Source organism: Dipodomys ordii, unplaced genomic scaffold (genome assembly GCF_000151885.1).
Source record: "Dipodomys ordii isolate 6190 unplaced genomic scaffold, Dord_2.0 Scaffold79, whole genome shotgun sequence".
Lineage (NCBI taxonomy): Eukaryota > Metazoa > Chordata > Mammalia > Rodentia > Heteromyidae > Dipodomys > Dipodomys ordii.
Window position 1 is genome coordinate 2,297,715 of NW_012267295.1, and position 20,426 is coordinate 2,318,140.

The 20,426-nt window shown below is 49.1% G+C and overlaps 1 protein-coding gene across 2 annotated transcripts in view; it reads right to left on the minus strand.

The window, feature by feature from the left end:
- Nucleotides 1-12,228: 12,228 nt before the first annotated feature.
- Grap2 (GRB2-related adaptor protein 2) overlaps nucleotides 12,229-20,426 on the minus strand; it is a 69,999-nt gene continuing 61,801 nt past the window's right edge. For both annotated transcript variants that reach the window (XM_013024835.1, XM_013024834.1), the window contains exons 5-8: nucleotides 16,325-16,493; nucleotides 14,271-14,483; nucleotides 12,934-13,056; nucleotides 12,229-12,570 (exon numbers count right to left, since the gene is read on the minus strand). In XM_013024835.1, the coding sequence (XP_012880289.1) occupies nucleotides 12,391-12,570; nucleotides 12,934-13,056; nucleotides 14,271-14,483; nucleotides 16,325-16,493 (685 nt within the window). In that variant the 3' untranslated portion in view covers nucleotides 12,229-12,390. The remainder of the gene's footprint in view (nucleotides 12,571-12,933; nucleotides 13,057-14,270; nucleotides 14,484-16,324; nucleotides 16,494-20,426) is intronic.

The following is a 20,426-nucleotide window of genomic DNA, read 5'->3' on the forward strand; positions in this document are numbered from 1 at the left end:
ATAGATCCCTATAGCGGGGGTCTTGCAAGAGACTGGGCTCCCATTCAAATGTAGCACAGGCCACAGGGGATTTATAGTCAAGGAGCTGGGGGGGGGGAGAGGGGGAGTGTGGGATGCAAATGAGTAAAGAAGGGGAGGAAAAAGGAGGGGCTCTGCCAAACCAACCTATCGGATTCTTGCTGAAGGAAGGCTAGGGTGGCCAGACCGCACCTGGGGCTCGGGGGAGGTAAGAGATCTGATTTGACTTGGAGGATGATCAGATATCCGGGGTAGGTGGTTCTGGCTACTTGGACGTAGCAAGGTTTCTTTGCCAAAAGTGGATTTTACAAGGAATTGCACAGATGGGCCTAGCTATAGATCCAGATGCCTGACTCAAGTTTGGCCAAGCAAAGAATCCTTGTAGACTCTCTCAGAGTGTTTGGCCCCATCACTGGCCTGGCGGGCACCACAGGGGAGAGGTGGGCGGGGAGGCAGGGGCACGCTCTCAGGGTGATTTGCTGCATCAGCTCTAGTGTGATGGGTGCAAAGATTAGCCTGAGAGGCGGAATACAAGCCAGGCCAGGTTTTTGGAGGGGAGGCAAGCTTTTCAGCAACACTCTTATTCCTCACTGGGGGGGAGGGGGGGCAAGGGGAGGCAGGTTTGTTTCTGCCCAAGTGAAAATGAAAAGGTGTGTGTGTGTGAGAGAGAGAGACAGAGAGATGAGAGAGACACAGAGAGAGACAGAGAGAGAGAGACAAAGACAGAGAGACACAGAGAGAAACAGAGGGAGAGCAACAGAGAGAGAACACAAGTGGCCAGGGAAGATAGCAGGCATGAGATAGTCAGAGAGCTCATAAGCCAGCAAAACCTTCAGAGAAGGCTCCTGTTTCTTCTCTCCCATGCCCTGTTGTTTGGCCTGGGCCAGAGAAATAAAAAGACGGGGGAGAAAAACAGCACCCCATCCCATTTTGTAGGACCTTACGAAGTCATCCCTCTAACTGTTTGTTCCTGTATGGCTGTCTGCTCCTCGGGATGACTCATCCCCAGTTCTCTAGATGGCCTCCGTAGCAAACAGGCTCCCACTGTGAGTGGGAAGAGTCTGTGCTGGGGCCCAGGTCAGTTTGTCTCCAGGCGTGTGCCTTTTCCACATCAGGCAGAAAGGGACAGGAGAATGGCGGATGCTTAGAGAGGAGAGAAGAGGCTGAGGTGCACAGCTCAACAATGGGGCTTTTGGTGTGGGACTGGAAGGTTCTAAAATACCCCAGAGCACAACTGGCAGTTAAGAGACTGTTACTACTTGAGCATACCCTGACACCCCCACATTCTCATACCCTATATACAAGATAAAAAAAATCTTTCTTCTACTGCCTTTAGCCATAAGGAACCTCCATTTGGGAGGTAAAGAAAGTTCCCTGACCTCACCCCCCTTTGGTCTCTCTCTCTCTCTCTCTCTCTCTCTGTCTCTCTCTCTCTCTCTTGAGAGGGGAGAGAGAGAGAGAGAGAGACTTAGAGAGGCAGGGTCCCAGGAGGAGGAAGGAGACTGATCTGCTCCTGGGAGTACAATGGGCCTAGTCTTTCTCCAGAGCCACACAAACCTGGGCAGCTGACAGGTCAAAGTCATCTGAGTGCTGAGGGGTGAAGAACAGAGTGGGGAAGGGAGCAGCAGCCCCTCAGTGTATGGAGGTGCAGGTGGGCAGACAGGCACAACCACAGCCGGTATGGGAAGACTTGGTCTGTATCCTGGGGAGGCTGGTGGGACAGAAGCAGGGGAGCAAAGAGCCAGCCAGGTTCTGCAGACAGCCTAGCTCCAGGGTCTGCACAGGGATCTGCTTGTGGGAACAAGGGGAGAGGGGTCTCAAGTGGGACTGGGTCTCCTAATGAAGCCGGGGTGAAGTAATACACCCGAGAAGCTTGTGCAGAGGCCTTCATTGGAGGAGTTGGGGTCACCCTAGAGAAGGCTCGGTGCTAGCTCAAGTGTTTTAGGAGCCGGTGCTGTGATTTTATTCCCTGTGGAGTTTAGGTTCAGGAAGGGACTTAGAGAGCCCCAAGGACTGGTGACTTCTCAATTCCAGAATCTGAACTTCTGCCAGCAGAAGGGAGAATTGCCACAGCTTCTAATTGTCTTTAATGGAAATACAAGCTTGCTGATGCCTTTCATTTTAAAAATAGCAGACTTAATCCACTCCCTTTCTGCACCCATTCTGAGTTGTTGCTTCTCGAGTAGGGGTCAGAGGGTCAGACCCCATTTATTTAGGATATGCCAATTGTATGCATCAGGGTCTGATAGAGCAAGAAAAGACTCAGCTACTCCTTCGTCCTTTTACTGATGAGGAAACTGACGGGGGTGGGGGGTGGGGACAGGGTCCAGGCTGCTGTTCCCTCACCACGGTGCTCCTTTTCCTCTGCACCCCCACCCATCTGGACTTGCCATGGTAACTAAGCTCCTCTAGCGTGGGAAGCAGTTACCTAGCAACTCCCCATAACCAGGTCAGAGCCCAGGGAGCCAGACGCCCCGCGCTGCCTGCCCTGGGGAATTCAGACCATGGAGAAAATGGGGTGGCCACACACAACCCTTCCTTCCTGGGTTGGGGCATCTTTGGCCAGGAGGATCAACGTGTTGCTGGGATGGTGACACAGTCCTGGGCTGGCTGGGGCCTCTGTCCTCACAGGGCCTCCCTTCGGTGTGGCACCCATTCTTTTGAGTACCTTGGAACCTGTTCCCCTGACTTGCTGGCTTACTGTGGGTGTCCATAGAGGAAGACTGACAGAGGGAGGGAGGGAGGGAGGGTGTGTGTGTGTGTGTGTGTGTGTGTGTGTGTGTGTCCGTCCCCATATAGGCATTTAGGGGGAGAGGGGAGGGGGCTCCCTCAGGTTGTTTTCTTATTCTTTAATTGTGTCAGACCAGGTCATAAAATGAGTCTTCCTCTAATGCTCCTTATATGTTGGGTCTTGTATGTTGGCCATTCCCCACCCCCCACCTCATCCAATCTCCTTCCTGTAGCATCCCACCCATTGGTCTAAGCCAGTAGCTCATTGGTGGGTTCATTCTCCTGGAGCTGGTTGGGATCTGAGGAATGGCTACTGAGGACTTTCAGCAAAGGTTTTCTCACAGAGTAAAGTTGGGAGGGAACGGGCCTCTTCTCCACCAAGCATCAGCCAATCTGCATTGACAATGGGAACAGCAGTGGCAGTTTCTGATGCCCACAGGATGGCCTTACTGAGAGTCTGACTTCAGCAAGCCAAGAATTGCCCAGCCTCTGAACTCCTTATTCTGGAAGATCCCAAACCCCTCATAGCTTCAATTATTTTCAGGGGAGCCTCTGTCGTCACACCTCAGGCTCATTCATTTTCCACTAGTCTTCAGTGGCCTGGCTCAGTAGATGCCTGGACGTGTATTGGTATTCAAGGTAAAGGACCCAAACAAATGTCCCTCTGAATAATGCAAAGTATGACTCCCCAGTCCTTTGTCTCCAGCACCAGAGCTAAAATCCACCTGCAGCTGCATGCCCAGCTTCTTTTTTTTGGTGGGGGGGGGGGTCCAGTTGTGGGCCTAAACTCTGGGCCTGGGTGCTGTCCCTCAGCTCTTCAGCTCAAGGCTAGTGCTCTACCACTTGAGCCACAGCGCTACTTCCAGCTTTTTTTTCTGCTTCTGTGGTGCTGAGGAATGGAACCCAGGGCCTCATGCATGAAAGGCAAGGGCTCTATCACTGAGCCACCTTCCCAGCCCCTGCATGCCCAGCTTCTTGCAGATGTGAAAGCACTTCTCCCTGAAGAGCCCAGAGGCTTCCCACACCCGGGTCTGGTGCTGGGCACACCCCATCTGCTCTAGAGAGGCAACATGTGCATCTCCTCCAACTTCAAGTTTTGTGATATGTTGGTAGCTACAAGTCAGCCGTCATGATGTGTGTGTGTGTGTGTGTGTGTGTGTGTGTATGTGTGTGTTTGTGTGTTTTGCTTGTACGGGGCTTGAACTCAGGGCTTAGATGCTGTCCTCTAGCTTTTTCTTTTTTTTTTTGTGGGGCTTGAACTCTAGGCCTGGGCACTGTCCCTTAGCTCTTCAGCTCAAGGCTAGCACTCTACCACTTGAGCCACAACGCCACTTCTGGTTTTCTGGTGGTTTATTGGAAATAAGAGTCTAATGGACTTTGCTGACCAGATTGGCTTTGAACTGCAATCCTCAGATCTCAGCCTTCTGAGTAGCTAGGATTACAGGTGTGAGCCACCAGCACCTGGCTTCTCTAGCTTTTTCTCTCAAGGCTAGTGCTCTACTACTTGATTCACAGTTCCACTTCTGGCTTTTTGCTGGTTAACTGGAGATTTAGAGTCTCCTGGACTTTTCCTGCCTGCTTAGATTGGCTTTAAACTTTGATCCTCAGATCTCAGGCCCTGAGTAGGTAGAATTATGGGTGTGAGCCACTAGTGTCCAACTTAAAATTTTCTTTTTTAAATAGACTTTAGTCCTTTGGAACATAAGATAAAGTTCCTTTATAACCCCACCTGGGCTCATGCATAGTTGGCCCCACTGTCAACATCTGCAAAACAAAACAAAAACCAAAGTATATGTGTTACAACTGATGGCTTACACTGACACATCACAATGGCCCAAACCACAGCTAACGTTGGGGTTCACTCTTGCTGTTGTATATCCCATGAGCTTTGAAAACTGTATAATGAGGTGTCCACACTCTGGCAGGTACTACCGAGCTCTATACATCTTCTGTGCTTGGTTGGCTCCTCCCTTGCTTCTTCCAACCCTTGGCAGCCTCTGGTCCTTATTTGTCTTTACAGTTTTGCCTTTTCCAGAATGTGATGCAGTTGGAACTGTCGCCTTTTCAGAGTGGTTTTCTTTACTCAGTGCTGTGCATTTATGGTGCCCCCAGGTCTTCTCTTTTTTTTTTTTTTTTTTTTTTTGGTCCGGTTGTGGGGCCTGAACTCTGGGCCTGGGCACTGTCCCTCAGCTCTTCAGCTCAAGGCTAGTGCTCTACCACTTGAGCCACAGCGCCACTTCCGGCTTTTTTCTTTTTGCTTATGTGGTGCTGAGGAATCGAACTCAGGGCCTTGAGCATGCAAGGCAAGCGCTCTACCACTGAGCCACCTTCCCAGCCCGCCCCAGGTCTTCTCATGGCTGAGTGGCGTATTATTTACAATACCAAGTTAAAAAATGTACTCATTACCTGACCTATGAGTCAAGTAACTATAACCCTCTGAACATCACCCTTATAATAAAAATTTTTTAAATAAAATAAAATACCGAGTAATATCCCACTGCCTGTATGTGCCACAGTTTACTAATTCTGAAGTGCCTCTTGGCTACTTCCAAGTTCTGGCAATCTGAAGATAGCTACTAAAACATCAGTGTGGAGGGTTTTGTGTGGATATAATTTTGAACTCCTTTGGATAAGTGGCAAGGAGTGTAACTGCTAGATCATACGGTAAGGGTGTATTTTGTTTTCATTTTATAAAAGACCACTGAACTGTCTGTGCTGTGTTGTGCCATAGAATGGACATTCCTGTTGATCCACTTATTTATTTATTGTCATGGGCCTGAACTCTGGGCCTGGGCGCTGTCCCTGAGCTCTTTTGCTCAAGTCTAGTGCTCTACCACTTTGAGCCACAAGCCCTCCTTCTTGTTTTCTGGTTGTTCATTGGAGATAAGAGTCTCATAGACTTTCCTGCCTAGCCTGGCTTTGAACCATGATCCTGAGTAGCTAGAATTATAGGTGTGAGCCACTGGCGCCTGGCTGCTCCACTTTTTTAAGTGCTTGTGTCTCTAGGGTATTTGTGTTTTGTTTTTTAGTTTGTTTTTTTTGGGGGGGTCTGGTTGTGGGGCCTGAACTCTGGGCCTGAGCGCTGTCCTTCAGCTCTTCAGCTCAAGGCTAGCGCTCTACCACTTGAGCCACAGTGCCACTTCCGGCTTTTTTCTTTTTTCTTATGTAGTGCTGAGGAATCGAACCCAGGGCCTCAGGCGTGCAAGGCAAGCGCTCTACCACTGAGCCACTTCCCAGCCCCATATAGGGTATTTGTGTATTTGTGTAAGTCACTATTGTTTTAATTTGAAATTCCCTAAAGACCCATGGTGTCAAAATATCTTTTCACATGCTTATTTTCCATGGGTATGTCTATTCAAGTCTTTATCTATTTTTTAAAAACCAGGTTGTTCATTTTCTTATGATGGAGTTTTAAGAATTCTTTTTATCTTTCCAGTAGTAGTCCCATGCCAGATTGGTCTTTCAGCTGTACACCAGTGGCTCATTTCTGTTATCCTAGCTACTCAAGAGGCTAGATCTGAGGATGGCCGTTTGAAGCCAGCCCAGTCAGAAAAGACGGTAAGACTCCATCTCCAATTAACGAGAAAAAAAGATGGACTGGAGGCTTGGCTCAAGAGGTAGAGTGCCAATTATGAGTGAAGAAAGCTGGAGTGTGAGGCTCTGAGTTCAAGCCCCAGTACTGACCTCCATAATTAACTTTTTGCAAAGGTTTTCTCCCAGTCTGAGGCTTGCCTTCTTATTCTCTTGCCACAGAAGAGGAATATTTTCTCCAGAGGATTGGTAAGTGATCCAAATCAGGGCCTTCTCTCAGAGAGCCAATGGTTAAACCTTGACCAGCATACCATTGCATTGTGTGTCAACCTTTTCTTGAGGACGTTGCTTGCCTTTCGGCCCCTCAGTAGAGTGGTCGAGGCGGGCCAGCAAATCACAGCGCATGTGCAGGACTGTGACCACAGCAGCGCCTGGGAGCTGCTTTGGAAGTACTTGCTGACTTCATGAGTGAGCTGTGGTGGAACCCACCTACAACTCCTGTGCTGAGCCCCTGAGTGCGTCTACGGCACAAATGAAGGGAATGCCAGAACATTCCTTTTCAGCTGAGGGAGAAAGGGGGAAGAAAGGACAGATGGAGAGGAAGGTTAGCACCCATGTCCCATCTGACGGAGAGAGGGCCTGGGTGACAGGGGGCTAAGCTGTGCTCCCGGAGGATGATGAGGCACCCTGGGCACTGGCATTGCCTTTCAGAATTGGGAGCAGGCCATTCTCCAGCCCACCCTTCTCCAGTCTCTGTGCCACATGGACTCTAGGGCATATGGAACACAGCCTGAGTAGGAGCCTAAGTAGACTAGTGCCTAAACACTTGAGAGAAAAAAAAGCCTCTCTCTTTTGGATTCCCAGAAGGGAATCCAGAGGGGAGAATCAAAGGGCTATAGCAGCATTTAACCACAATGGTAATATTGCTTTCCTTGCATCTAACCGTCGGCAAAGCCTGAGCCATATGGGCCACAGAAGGAATGGACAGCGGATACCAGTGGCTCACACCCATAATCTTAGCTATTTAAAAGGCTGAGATCTAAGGGTTGAGGTTCAAAGCTAGCCTGGGCATGAGACACTTACCTGTAAAAAGCCTGGAGCTGTGGCTCAAGTGGTAAAGAGCCAGCCTTTTTGGGGTGGTAGGAAGCTCAGGGCTAGTGCCCAGGCCATGAGTTCAAGCCCAATGACTGTCATACACACACACACACACACACACACACACACACACACGGGAATGGAGAGGTGAGATGAGGTGGCTCTTATTTGTTTATTCATCAGACACATACCATTGAACCCCCGAGGGCCGTGCACAGTGCTCGGTGCTCGGCACACCATGGCTCACAGAGCACAATGGAGCCGTACTACCTGGGGCTTACAGTCTAAAAGATGCACAGCCTGGCACAATTTGTCTGTGTATGCACCACTAGCAAAAGCATGGAGTTCCTGAGCTGTCTGAACAGGAAGTTCCATTTTAGATTAGGAGTCAGCAAGGAACTGTTTGAGGAAGTAACGTTTAAATCCAGACCTAAACAAAATTGTCAGGTGAAGAACAGAGGGATCTGAGGCCTTTAAGACTTGGGGGTGCATCCTCAGGTCTGTGAATGGGAAGAAGAATGGTGCAGACCACTCTGAGGCCTATGTGAAGAATGAACTGGGAACAGATGGAATGCAGGCAGAAGAATATGGGAAAAGGCCAGGTATGGTGGCTCATGCCTGTATTCCCAATTACTCAGGAGAAAGTAATCCAAAAGATTGAAGTTTGAGGCCATCCCAGGCAAAAAGTTAGCAAGACTTCATCTCAACAAACAAGACTGTGTGGTGGGATATGTGATCCCAGCTATGTGGGAGGTGTTGGTAGGATTTTGGACTAGCTCCATGTCAAAATTGAGACCCTAGCTAAAAAAAGTAACTAAAGCAACAAAAGACTTGGGGTGTTGCTAGAGTGGTAGGGCACCTCCCTAGCAAGCATGAGGCTTCAAACCCAGTAGTGCCAGCAGAGGGGGAAAAAAAGTAAAGGTAGGGTAGGGTAAGGTAGGATAGGGAAGGGAAGGGAAGGGAAGGATGGAGGTAGCATGGCAGTGAGTATGATGTGGAAAGACTGAAGGAATTTTTTTAAAAAGAATTGAGACAATAAATAATTTTTTTTACTCGTTTGCCTTGATACAAAAGGGTAGACATGCTGACTTTAGACAAGGCTGCCAAAGTATTCTGGCCACGCCAATCTATCTGGTGTGGGCTGGTTTCCAAGACCTAATGCTCCTGCCTCACCCACGGCCCAATGTGATGGGTGTCAATTTTCTGTTTAAAGATTTCCTGAGAAAGCTGTCACAACTTTTTCTGTAACCTCTGCTCATGTTTAAAAGAATTTCTCCTAGGAAATTCTTGTTTGTGTTTCATCAGAATGCTTGTCTCTCAAAAATGATTTTGATTCCAGATAGAGATGAAGATTTAAAAAGAACAAGTCACTGGGCCATCAAATATGAATGATGTCATAATGACAGCTCTGAATCATGTCTGTCCCCAATCCAAAGTGACTTGTTCATTAGCAGCGAAGAGAAATGGCTGAATATGCCCCAGAAAAAGAATGCTGACGAACTCACTACCAAGTTCTCAGCCCTCACTCCTCTAGATACAGACCTAGCAACAGTACCTGGGAGCTAGTTAGAAATGCAAGACTGGAAGCCAGGCACTGGCGGCTCATGCCTATAATCCTAGCTACTCAGGAGGCTGAGACCTGAGAATCATGGTTTGAAGCCAGCCCAGGCAGGAAAGTCTGTGAGGCTTTTTTTTTTTTTTTGCTAGTTCTGGGGCTTGAACTCAGGGCATGGGCACTGTCCCTGAGCTTCTTTTGCTCAAGGCTAGCACTCTATTACTTGCCACAGCACCACTTCCTGCTTTTTCTGCGTATGTGGTACTGAAGAATTGAACCAGGGCTTCACACATTCTAGGCAAGCACTCTACCCCTAAATGACATTCCCAGTCCCTGTGAGGCTCTTCTCTCCAAACAACCACCAGAAAACTGAAAGTGGAACTGAGGTTTAAAGTGGTAGAGTACTAGCCTTGAGCAAAAGAGCTCAGGGACAGCGCTTGGGCCCTGAGTTCAAGCCCCATGACTGGCCAAAATAAATAAAGCAGGATTGGATCAGAACCTGTATTCATTTTTTTAACATGAGCCCCCTGACAAGTCCTAAGCCCTTGAAATGTTGAGACTCATTGGTCTTAGATCACCTAGAAACTATCTTCAGCTGGGTAGACAGTAGCAGGTGCCAGGCACTGTGAATGCCGGGAGCCTCAGGTAGTCATTAGGAAAATTCAACTGGTCCAACAGGCACTGGCTTTGCTTTGGATGCTCCCTGCTCTGAAGTCAGAAGTCATGCAGAATGTGGCAGCCCAAATCAGAGAAAAGGAGCTGATTGCTGGTGTGGCTGGGAGAGGTGCTGAGACACTGATAGGTGGAAACCAAGTGGGTAGAGAATGGGGACGGGGGGGGGCCACTCCTCAGATACCCTCCCCCCGCCACCGCCCCAGTCAGCACCTTCTGAAAGGTATCAATTCTAGCTCCCAACAGAAAGTACCCCAACATTTTCCCGCAATGGCCCTGGCTTAGGCAGTCTCCAGGTCCAGGGGTCTGGGAACTCTGCGCCTACCTCTACCCCACACGGTCAGCTCTCCAGGGCGAGGACCCTGTCACATGCTGGTGGCTACCAGCCGCCTGAGGGCTGAGCCCCCTCCAGCACCAGACAGAGGAGGGCAAGACGGCGCTCCTTGCTTTATTAGTGCCTTCGTGCCAAGTGTTTTAAGGAGCAGGATGTAGACTAGAACTGAGTCATGTGTCTCTCTTAACCAGGGCTGGTGGAATCCTCCCACGGAACCAGACGAGGGGCTGGAGGTGGTGGGCTGTTTAAAGCATATGGCTTGCAAATACTATAAACTTCAACATCACTTTTGGCTTTTATTTACTGGGATGTGAAAACATTACCTAGCACCAGGATAGCTGACCGGGTCATCTGCATCTTGACTCCCTTTCTCCCGTTTCTTTTCTTCCTTGCCCTTCGCCTTGCTCTCACTTTCCTTCCCCCCACCTGTGCGCCCCTCCCTCCCGTGCAGGCCATCCCTGGCCACCGCAGTGGTCAGCTCTGTCCTGTCCAAGCCCTGCTCCCTCTCCTCCCATGGCCTCGCACGCACCCGTCCATCCTTTCCCTCTCCCTGCTTTCATTTCCGAGGCTGCGGCTTCTCCTCACTCACGCTCTGCTTCCCCTCACACTCGAGGGCTATTTCCCCTTCCCTCCCTGTGCCTACTGTGCCTACTGTGCAGTCCCCTCCTTCCCTCTTTTCCCTCAAGGGAACCTAGAGAATTGGGATGGAAAGGGATCAGAGAATTGCAGAATCGGAGTCCTAAGGGACACAGAGTGCTTCTGAGTCAGACTCTCCTCCTTCATCCTCTCCGGTGAGGGCTGCTCCCCACGCTTCCCCAAAGCCAGAAGGCTGAGGAGGGGGAACAAGGGGCCCCCACCATGTGCTCTCACCGGTGCTTTCACCCCAGCTCTTCATTTCCCATCACAGCCACTACACACACACATGCGTATAAGCATACATGTGACCACACATCTGTACGTGTGTGCACACAGTATGCGTACACACACACACCCTTACAAGGGTTCTACATACAGACATGTTTGTTCCCGGATGCCACAAAAGCACTGAGCTTCCTCTCCATCTTGTGTCCTGGTGTCCTCCAGCCAAGCCAAGCTATGGGCTGGGCACCAGGACACACAGTTCTAGTTTGAGGTGACAAGAAGGGACAGTAAGAGTAGCGTTGTTCTCCCTCATGAAATTTCTGGGGGGGGGAGGAGTGGGGCCCAACAGTCAGATTGAACTGATATTCATTTTAAAGCCAGCTCCTGTCCTGGGCCATCTTCCATCCATCCATCCATCCATATGTCCATCCCCAGTCAATTTCTTGCTTCTCCCTGGACTACTGGGCAGAGCATTTTTTGGTGTGTCAAATTCAGAAAGTGAAGAGCAAACCCAGCCAAGCACTATAGGGCCACCCTGTAGTCACAAAGCCATGACTTTCAAATTCCACACTCAGCCAGAGCTTCTTAAAGCACTTTCCTGAAGCAGGGATTCTGTTTGCAGAATCAAGGAATCAGAGGTTAGTTACACCCAGGGAGCCGTGGGGCCTGGGAGGGGCGGGCAGGGGGGAAGACGCGTGGCTAGGGCAGATCCTCTGCTCTCCAGCACTTGGTGCCTGCGTTGTCTCTTTCTCATGGTAGAGACTCTTTTGTCAGTCACAGGGAAGAGGACTGAGATGAAAGACTAGAGGCCAGCCTTGGGGCCGGGCTCTCCAAACTGCCACTCCTGACCCCATCCCTGCCTGCTCCCTGCTCACCTGCCTGCTGCCTATGGCTCTGAACCTGCTGCCCTTGTGTTCCCAGGAGGGTAGTGCCACCCTTGGGGAGTTGGAGGAAAACCCAGCAGGTGAGCTGCAACGTGCCTGGCCACGTCTACCCTACCCAGTGTTCTGCGTCCAATGCCGGGTGTGGCCTCTGTGTGGCTGCTCTCTGGGAAGACTTCCCAACCAGGAAGGCAGTGGGCAGGATCAAGGGCAGAAAGAAATCCCCTTCCATCTCCCTATCCCCTTCCTACTCCCCCACTGCCTCTTCTCTCCCAAGAAAGAAGTAGAAATATCCTTTCAACCTGAATTCTCTCTCACATCAGCTAATTGGCCAACTCAAAGTGTCAATAATTTACTGTGATAAAATGTATTCATGGGGCTGGGAAGGTGGCTCAGTGGTAGAGCGCTTGCCTTCATGCATGAGGCCCTGGGTTCAATTCCTCAGCACCATATAAACAAAAAAAAAGCTGGAAGTGGTGCTGTGGCTCAAGTGGTAGAGCGCTAGCCTTAAGCTGAAGAGCTGAGGGATAGCGCCCAGGCCCAGAGTTCAGGCCCCACGACCAGACCCCAAAAAAAAATGTATTCACGCATTCATATTCATGTATATATGTACACTTGCACGTAAAAATACTCATTAGGTCCAGCTTTTTTTCCCTGGCCGCTTCTCTTGTGGGTGTCCTCAGCCAGAAAGTCCCTGGCACCCCCAGAGGGATTCATCGCATCAGGGGGGCCACGTAGTTGGCAGGGAAGAGGCCCAGCTTGTTGTGCAGGCGGCCGGTCCACCAGGATGGGTTGGAGCTGTCCAGAACCTCGACCACCTCTCCGCTGTGGAACCCCAGCTCGTCGTCCTCCAGGGCTTCAAAGTCGTACAGCGCCCGGGCCCAGCGCACGCGCTGTGGGGAAGAGAGGGACACTGCTGACCACAGGCATAGAGGAGCCACTGGCTGCTCTGGCCACAGGGTCCTCAGAACGGGTGTGCAACCCTCCCTGGAGGCTGACACAGGACAGGTCTGTTCTGTTCTTGGGGTGCTAGGGATGGATCTCAGGACCTCACATGTGCTGGGTAAGTGCTCTACCACTGAGACTAAGTGCCATCTAGTCCTGATTACAGTGGGTCATAAAGAAAGGCCACTGGGCTCCCAGTGCTAGAACTAGAGCCAAGAAATGGATGAGAACAGAGTAGGACCGGACAGCCTCGCTGGAGCTACTCCACACTGTCCTCTCCTACTCCCCCTCCCCCGGCCTGGCTTACTCACCCCTGCCATTTGGAGTTGCACAGGGTCTGTGTGTCTCCGATGCATGAGGGCAGCATTCATTTCGCTGCCCAGGCCCATGACACAGTGCCGGTCGTTTATGTCCAGGCTGCCTCCACGGCGGTCCTAAGAGCAGATGCAAGCAGGCACCCATCATGGTGGGGCATCCCTCCCAGTGTCCAGGAATATCTGTTGGGCATGGCACCGGGTAATGGGCTGAAGGGGAGGAGGATGAAGGGACCCTAGATATTTTACTTGTGGAGTTGCTCGCTCCCAGGTCTCAGGCCTCTAATACATTGTTTTGTTTTATGAGAGGGTCTGGCTCTGTAGCCCAGGCTGGGTTCAAATGCTCCTGCCTCAGCCTCTCCAATACTGGCATTACAAGCACATACCACTACATCGTGTGTGTGTGTGTGTGTGTGTGTGTCTATCTGTTTGTCTGTCTGCCTGTCTGCCTGTCTGTGTTCTATTAAAATAAAACAGATATATTTACCAGGCACCTGCCTTGTGTCTGGTATTGTACCAGGCACTAGGGATACACTGCTAGAAAGAGAAAGGCCCTGCCTCCAAGGAGTTTCCTTTAGAGGGGTATCATGCATATTAAGGGGCTAAGCAAGCAGAAAGAAGAGGGTTTAGGTCAGCCTGGGTAAATCAGGGAAGGCTTCATAGAAGATGCAATTCCTGAATACCAGCATTGGCCAAGGAAGGGCTGTTCAGGCAGAGGAACAACTTTTAACAGTCCACAGATGAGAGAAAGTACCGTGGGCCCAGGTAGGGAGAGTGGTGCAGTGTGGCTGGCACATGGCTGCTAGTGGGGGGGGGTGAGGGTAAGGGGGGAAGCAGGCTGGGGAAGTAGATATGAACAGCTCACAGCGGGCTCTGTGCCCTGCTAAGCAAGTTAGGACTGATGTTATCCGGTCGTATTGTCCATCTCTGTAAGCTGCCCGAAATCCCATCTGGAATAGGTAGGGGATAAATAAATACGCAAAGCTCCATTGGAGGAGTTAATCCTTTTTTTTTTTCTTGTCCAATTCCACAGCCAGATGGGTTAAGGGGCATGAATAGACTTGAAATTCTGCTGATAGGAAAATGAAGAGATGATTCATTGAGTCCTCAGAGGGGTGTGTGTGTGTGTGTGTGTGTGTGTGTGTGTGTGTGTGTGTGTGTGTGTGTGTGTGTGTGTGTTCAGGCAGGAAGCCATTTAAGTACATAGAAATTTCTTCTACCATTTGGAGGCCTGGTGAACTCTGTGAGTGCCAATGAGGCTGGGCCTAGCCTGGGGTGTGGTTGTGGGGGAGGAAGGGCAGGCCCTTGCATCTCGAATGTGTGTACCCCAATACCTGATGAAAATGGTGCTGTGGCGGATACCGCTGTGGAGGGGGCTGTGGCTCCGGGGGGCCCTGTGGGGGCTGGTGTGGGTGGTACTGGAAGGAAAGGGAAGAGGGGTGCTCCGACAGCTTCCTGTTCACTGAAGGCCTGACTTCCTCTCCTGCAGCCCCGCTGGGGTATGGGCTGCCCTGGGACCTCCGGTCCAGGCTGCCACCACGGTGACCCTGGAAGAGAGAATAGGCACCATCCAGGCCCTGCCTTCTGGCAGCTTCTGGACTGCTCATAGCTGAGCATCCAAGAGAAGCCATGGTGCCCACCTTTATACTTGGGAGTCTCAGACTTGCCCAGTGTTTCAAGTTCCGGCCTCAGCATTAACAGATAAGCACTGTGCACACAGCACCCATTCAGAAGGCCATAGCTGGTGGCTTTGTTTTTCTCTGGGTAATCAGGCTTAAATATTCTATTTTATGGACACAATGCCATCTCTTCTTATCACAAGTTGCCACGCTGCTGGATATCCTACCACCCCAGATAAACCCTGCTATTGACAACTTTGCCTGGTTTGAGCTGCCATTCACAGCTTGGTGATAGGGACACGGGCAACAACAGTCTGGCAGTGTCATGGAAACCAGGCCCAGAGCTGGGCATGGTGGGAAAGAGTGAAGCCTTTCTACATGCTGTGACAACCTGTGAATCAGAAATGTTTTATTGTTGTTTTTATTAGCAAACAATGACATAGAGCCCTGGGTTTCGTCGATGCTGGCATTTTACAAATATTAACTCATTTAATCCAGTTGAATGCAGTTTTATATTGCCTCTCTTCTCTCTTGAGCACACATCCTACCTAGTAAGTTAATATTTCTGTCCGTGTCCTGGTTAGAAATCACTCATGATGTCTTGGGTAAGGTCTGTTTTCTTTTCTGGACTGCGCCGTGTGACCTGGTGGGAACACCCCTTCTGAGACTGTAACTTCCCAGCCTGAAAAACTGCTGGTGGCTTTTCTCTACTTCCCCAAAGCACATGTGGTTTTAAACAAATCACCTGTCCTTAGGATTCCAATTATGCTAGTCACTGCTTCTGCCTCTCATTTTAAAAATGATGATGATTAGTCTAATTAGCATACATTAGCTAGACAAGGGGGGATTTCATTGTGACATTTCCACACATGGATACAAAGCATTCCAATCAATCTCTACGCCCCCTATAATACCTGTCTCATATAACCAAGTCTTCTCCACTGAAAGATTGTTTAGATATTGAGTGAGTGTTTGTACATGTGGGTGTGAATACACTTATGGGAGCGGATGCTGTTTCCTCAGTGCTTGCCATGGGCCATGTTCAATGGCAGGGCTGTGACTACCATGTTTAGCCCTCACGGGAGCCCTGTGAGGGAGGTACTGCTGGCTCTCTCTGTTCTAAAACTGAGAAAACCGACTCAGAAAATTTCTCAACTTGACCAGGGAAATATGGGCAGTTAGCGACTAAATTAGTATTTAATTTAATGTATCTATGAACAATCCTCTGTATTGTAAACAGTTCTAAGAGAAATAATTCCAGGTCTGATTTTCTCTTCCAGTGTCTCCCCAACCTACCCCAGGCTGTCACAATGCCCCATCTGGTGCTTTAGTTCTGGCCCTAGGTTGCTCTCTAGGCCTGCAGCCCCCATTTCTACTCTTGGGCAACTCGAGCATGGCTGAAAACTGATATTGTAATGCCCACGAATAGCAGAATAACAGCACTCCCAGTAAGAACTAATATTTATGGAGCATTTGCAGTATAATTAGGATTGATGCAGGAAATGGGGGTATACTCCATTCCGTTATCTTCATACTGCCTTCCATGAAGTGGATATCACCCATCTTGTGGATGAGGAAACTGAGGATCTGAGAACTTTCCAGAGCCACCAAGCTAGGAAGTGTTGAGCTCAGACTGAAACTGAGATCTGGCTGCAGTTAGCCTGTCTTTCAGAAGGTCTGCCAAGCAGACACACCTTGCTGGTGGTTTATGTGGGAACCTGGACTGCCTCCAATCTCTAGATCGGGTTCGACTGGGACCTGACTTGTACCTGATCTTCTTGGGTTCTATCCCGCAGGAAGATCTGCTTCTGCTTGGAGATGGATGTTGTCCTGTAGTAGTCCACCAGCTTATTTAGGGATGGAAACTTCTCAGTCCACAGGAAGTAACTGCCCTTGTTGTCTCGCATGACTTTGAAGTGCTGAACGTCATCCTCGTGCCTGGAGAGCAAGGCAAATCCAAGCTGTATGTTATGGGGTGGCTGTGTCCCTGCCTACAGGGCTGTTTGCATGCAGGGAAGGTGGCAGTCTGATGGGGCAGGAAGTGTAGCAATGGATGACTTGCCTATCAATGGGCAGGCAGGCAGGAACATGCAACACCAGCAGCATGAGAGGCAACTTCCCATCAGATGAGCTGGAATCTGCCTTGGACAGTGGAACCATTTACAAGAAAAAAAAAGTGTTCAAAGAGTCTTGAAGACTATGACCAAAGACCTTTTCATAATGTTTGTTTGGAACAAGGCATTGCCAGAGTCCTACATGATGCTAAAGATTCTGCAGCAAGCCGGTGCCGGTAGCTCACACCTATAATTCTAGCTACTCAGGAGGCTGAGATCTGAGGATCGAAGTTCAAAGCCAGCCTGGGCAGGAAAGTCTGTGAGACTCTTATCTCCAATAAACCACTCAGAAAACTGGAAGTGGCGCTGAGGCTCAAGTGGTAGAGCTGCAGAGCTCAGGGACAGTGCCCAGGCCCAGAGTTCAAGCCACACAACCAAAAAAAAGAAAGAAAAAAAAAAGATTCTGCAGCAAAGGGTGCTTCAAGTCCCAGTTCTCTTTCTGACATCTGAAACACTTTGAACCATTTCCTTTAAGTCTGTTACCAATGGTCTTAAGAGAATTTGTCATACATTTTCCAGTCCATCTTGATAATTTCTTGATCTTCATTCAAGTTTTACATAACTAAGGTTACAGAAGCATCGTGAGCTTTCAGGGATATAGAACTGTAGCATTTAATCAGAAAGATATTCATGATTGTTTTCCTATTTCAGGTGAGCATGTTGAAAGCTCAGAGAGGTGCAGGGGCTTGGTGACGGTCACTGTGAATTAGGGGCAGAGTCGAGGCAAGAAGCCCAGGTCTGCTTCTGATCATGGAAAGGTATTACTTTCTTTTAGATCAACACTGGGTTTGACTCATCTAGACAGAGGCAACTGGACTTTGCCTGTCAGCTCCAGTCTTATTCCACTACCATGTCACTTTGTGCTGGATGTGGAGTTTATTTTCCAAACAGTCACACATTCTGTCTAAAGATATACTGGCACTAATGCTACTGATAGCCTGATCTAGCAGAGAGGGCAAGAGTCAAGAAGGTTCTAGAGATCAGAGATGTCTCTGAAGGCTAGTGTAGGCTCCTTAGAGGTGGGTTTAGAGGTCTGTGCTTGGAGGAAAAGTTCTGGCCTTCATTCTCATCTGCTGGGCTGGCCCTGTTCGTAGCTTAGTGCAACTAAAGGCTATCCAGTTACCTCATGCCCAAATGTTTGGGTAACTTGTGTCTTGCCTGAGTTTTGGTCACTGACACAGATTTCTCCATGATCCATGGCTTGATGTATAACCATTACTACAGCAGGAGGAACTATTCCTTCATGCTATAATTATTCAAAAACCTCCTCTCAAGAGCCACAGGGGAGGAGAAACATGGGGGTTGCCAGTGCAGGTCTGTGGACATAGTTCTGAGAGGAGAATAGAAGAGATATGGCTCAGGGGCTCAGGGCTCTGATCCAGTCTAGAGTTTTCTATCCTCAGTAAGTGCTAAGTGATGGGACCACACTACATTCTTAATTATTTGTACCCATGGCAGAAAGCAGATGTTAAAATAAAAAAATTCGTATTTTGGCCAGTCCTGGGGCTTGAACTATGGGCCTTGGCTCTGCCTCTGAGCTTCATTTTACTCAAGGCTAGAGCTTTTGCCTTTTTTTGGCGTAGTTTACTGGAGATAAGAGTCTCATGGACTTTCCTGCCCAGACTGCCTTCAAACTGTGATCCTCAGATCTCAGCCTCCAGAGTAGCTAGGGTTATAGATATGAGCCTGTGCCCAGCAAACAAATGATTTTTCTTTGGAACAGATGGTGCTATAGTTCTGCAGAAGATATAGAGACTACAGTAATAATCACCCTAAGAGCTGTTTGCCTCAGTACTTGAACTGACTTGGGGTGAAGACAAGGTTGGCCTTTAACAGAATTTGTTTGAGTCAAGAAAATAGAAGCTGTAATTCCTAGCTACAAAGTCAGGGTCAAGGTCATTAAAATCAAAGGAGCCGAGAGCTTCCCTTCAATCTCATGAACTATTTGGTTTATAAACTACTAGTTTCTAATAGGGTCTTTAAAAAATAGACTTACAGTTTTTTTTTTGTTTGTTTTTTTGGTCTGGTCATTGGGCCTGAACTCTGGGCCTGAGCCACAGCGCCACTTCCAGCTTTTTTCTTTTTGCTTATGTGGTGCTGAGGAATCGAACCCAGGGCCTCAGGCATGCTAGGCAAGCACTCTACCACTGAGCCACCTTCCCAGCCCCAGACTTAAAGTTTTTTAAAATAGAAAAAAGGTTCAGGGGCTGGGAAAGTGGCTCAGTGGTAGAGTGCTTGCCTTGCATGCATGAGGCCCTGGGTTCGATTCCTCAGCACCACATAAGCAGAAAAAGCTGGAAGTGGTGTTGTGGCTCAAGTGGAGAGCGCTAGCCTTGAGCTGAAGAGCTGAAGGACAGTGCCCAGGCCAAGAGTTCAGGCCCCACGACCGGCAAAAAAAAAAAAAAGAAAAAAAAGGTTCATTAATTAGGATCTATGAAATTTAGAATTTGTGATTAATATTGATCTGAGCTAAAGCTGACCATTGCCTAAACTACACAAACAGAGGTGTGTGTGTGTGTGTGTGTGTGTGTGTGTGTGTGTGTGTGTGTCCATCCATCCATCCTAGGCTTGAATGCAGAGCCTGGGTGCTGTCCCTGAGCTTTGGTGCTCAAGGCTAGTGCTCTACCACTTGAGCATAGTTCCACTTCCAGCTTTTTTGGTCATTAGTTGGAAATCAGAGGGCTGGGCACTAGTGGCCCACGTGTAATTCTAACTATTCAGGAAGCTGAGATCTGAGGATCACAATTCAAAGCCAGCCCTGGGTAGGAATGTCTGTGAGGCTCTTATCTCCAACTAACCACCAGAAAACTGAAAGTAGAGCTGTGGCTCAAAGTGGTAGAGCACTAGCCTTTTGCTGAAGAGCTGAGGGACAGCACCCAGGCCCTGAATCCAAGCCTCATGACTGACAAAAAAAAAAAAAAGAGTCACTGGCACCCAGCCACAAAGACTTTTAGTTAAGGAGAAATAAGAAGTGAAGTTAAGCAAGACTATAAGAGCAATGCTAAAAGGGCAGGCTATTTTCAAGCATTCTCGAGGTGCATGTACATACAAATGGTTGTAAGTCCTTATTTATATGTCCTTTGTTCCTATGTTAAAATATATCTATCCTTGCTGGTGTGATGGTACAGGCCTGTAATCACAGGTATGTGGGAGCATAGAAAAGAGGATTATAATCTGATGCTGGCCCTGAGAAGAAACAGGAGACTTTATCTGAGAAAGAACTAAAAGCACAGAAGAGCAAGCGATATAGCTCAAGAGTAGAATACCTGCCTAGCAAATGCAGCCCTCTGAGTTGAACTCAGTACCACTCAAAAACAGAATGGAATGAAATAAAAATGTATTCTTTCTCCATAGCGAAGTTGCTACCATTTATTACCTGAGATTAGATTTTTAAACTGGAAGCAGTAAAGCTGTGTGCCTTCAAAATCTGTTAAAGGACAGGGACCCGCGACAGGACCGCAGGATCCTGTTCCTGTGGGATCCCAGGCAGCAGGCAGGAGCATTTCACAACACAGGTTCTTCTCTTCCTCCCTTTCTGCCTCTACTGTCAGCTGCTGCACTTCCTGCATGTTCACGGGTGCTCGCCAAGTCTGACTTGTGATCGATCAATCGATCGATGGTGGACACACTGACCCCATGCCCCACACTCACACCTGAGGCCTCTGACTGGGAGTCACTTCTCAGGTTACCCCCTCTCCCTCCAACTCCCAGTCCAGTTGAGCTCTGCTCTGCTCTGCTCTGCTGTTCTCTGTTCTGC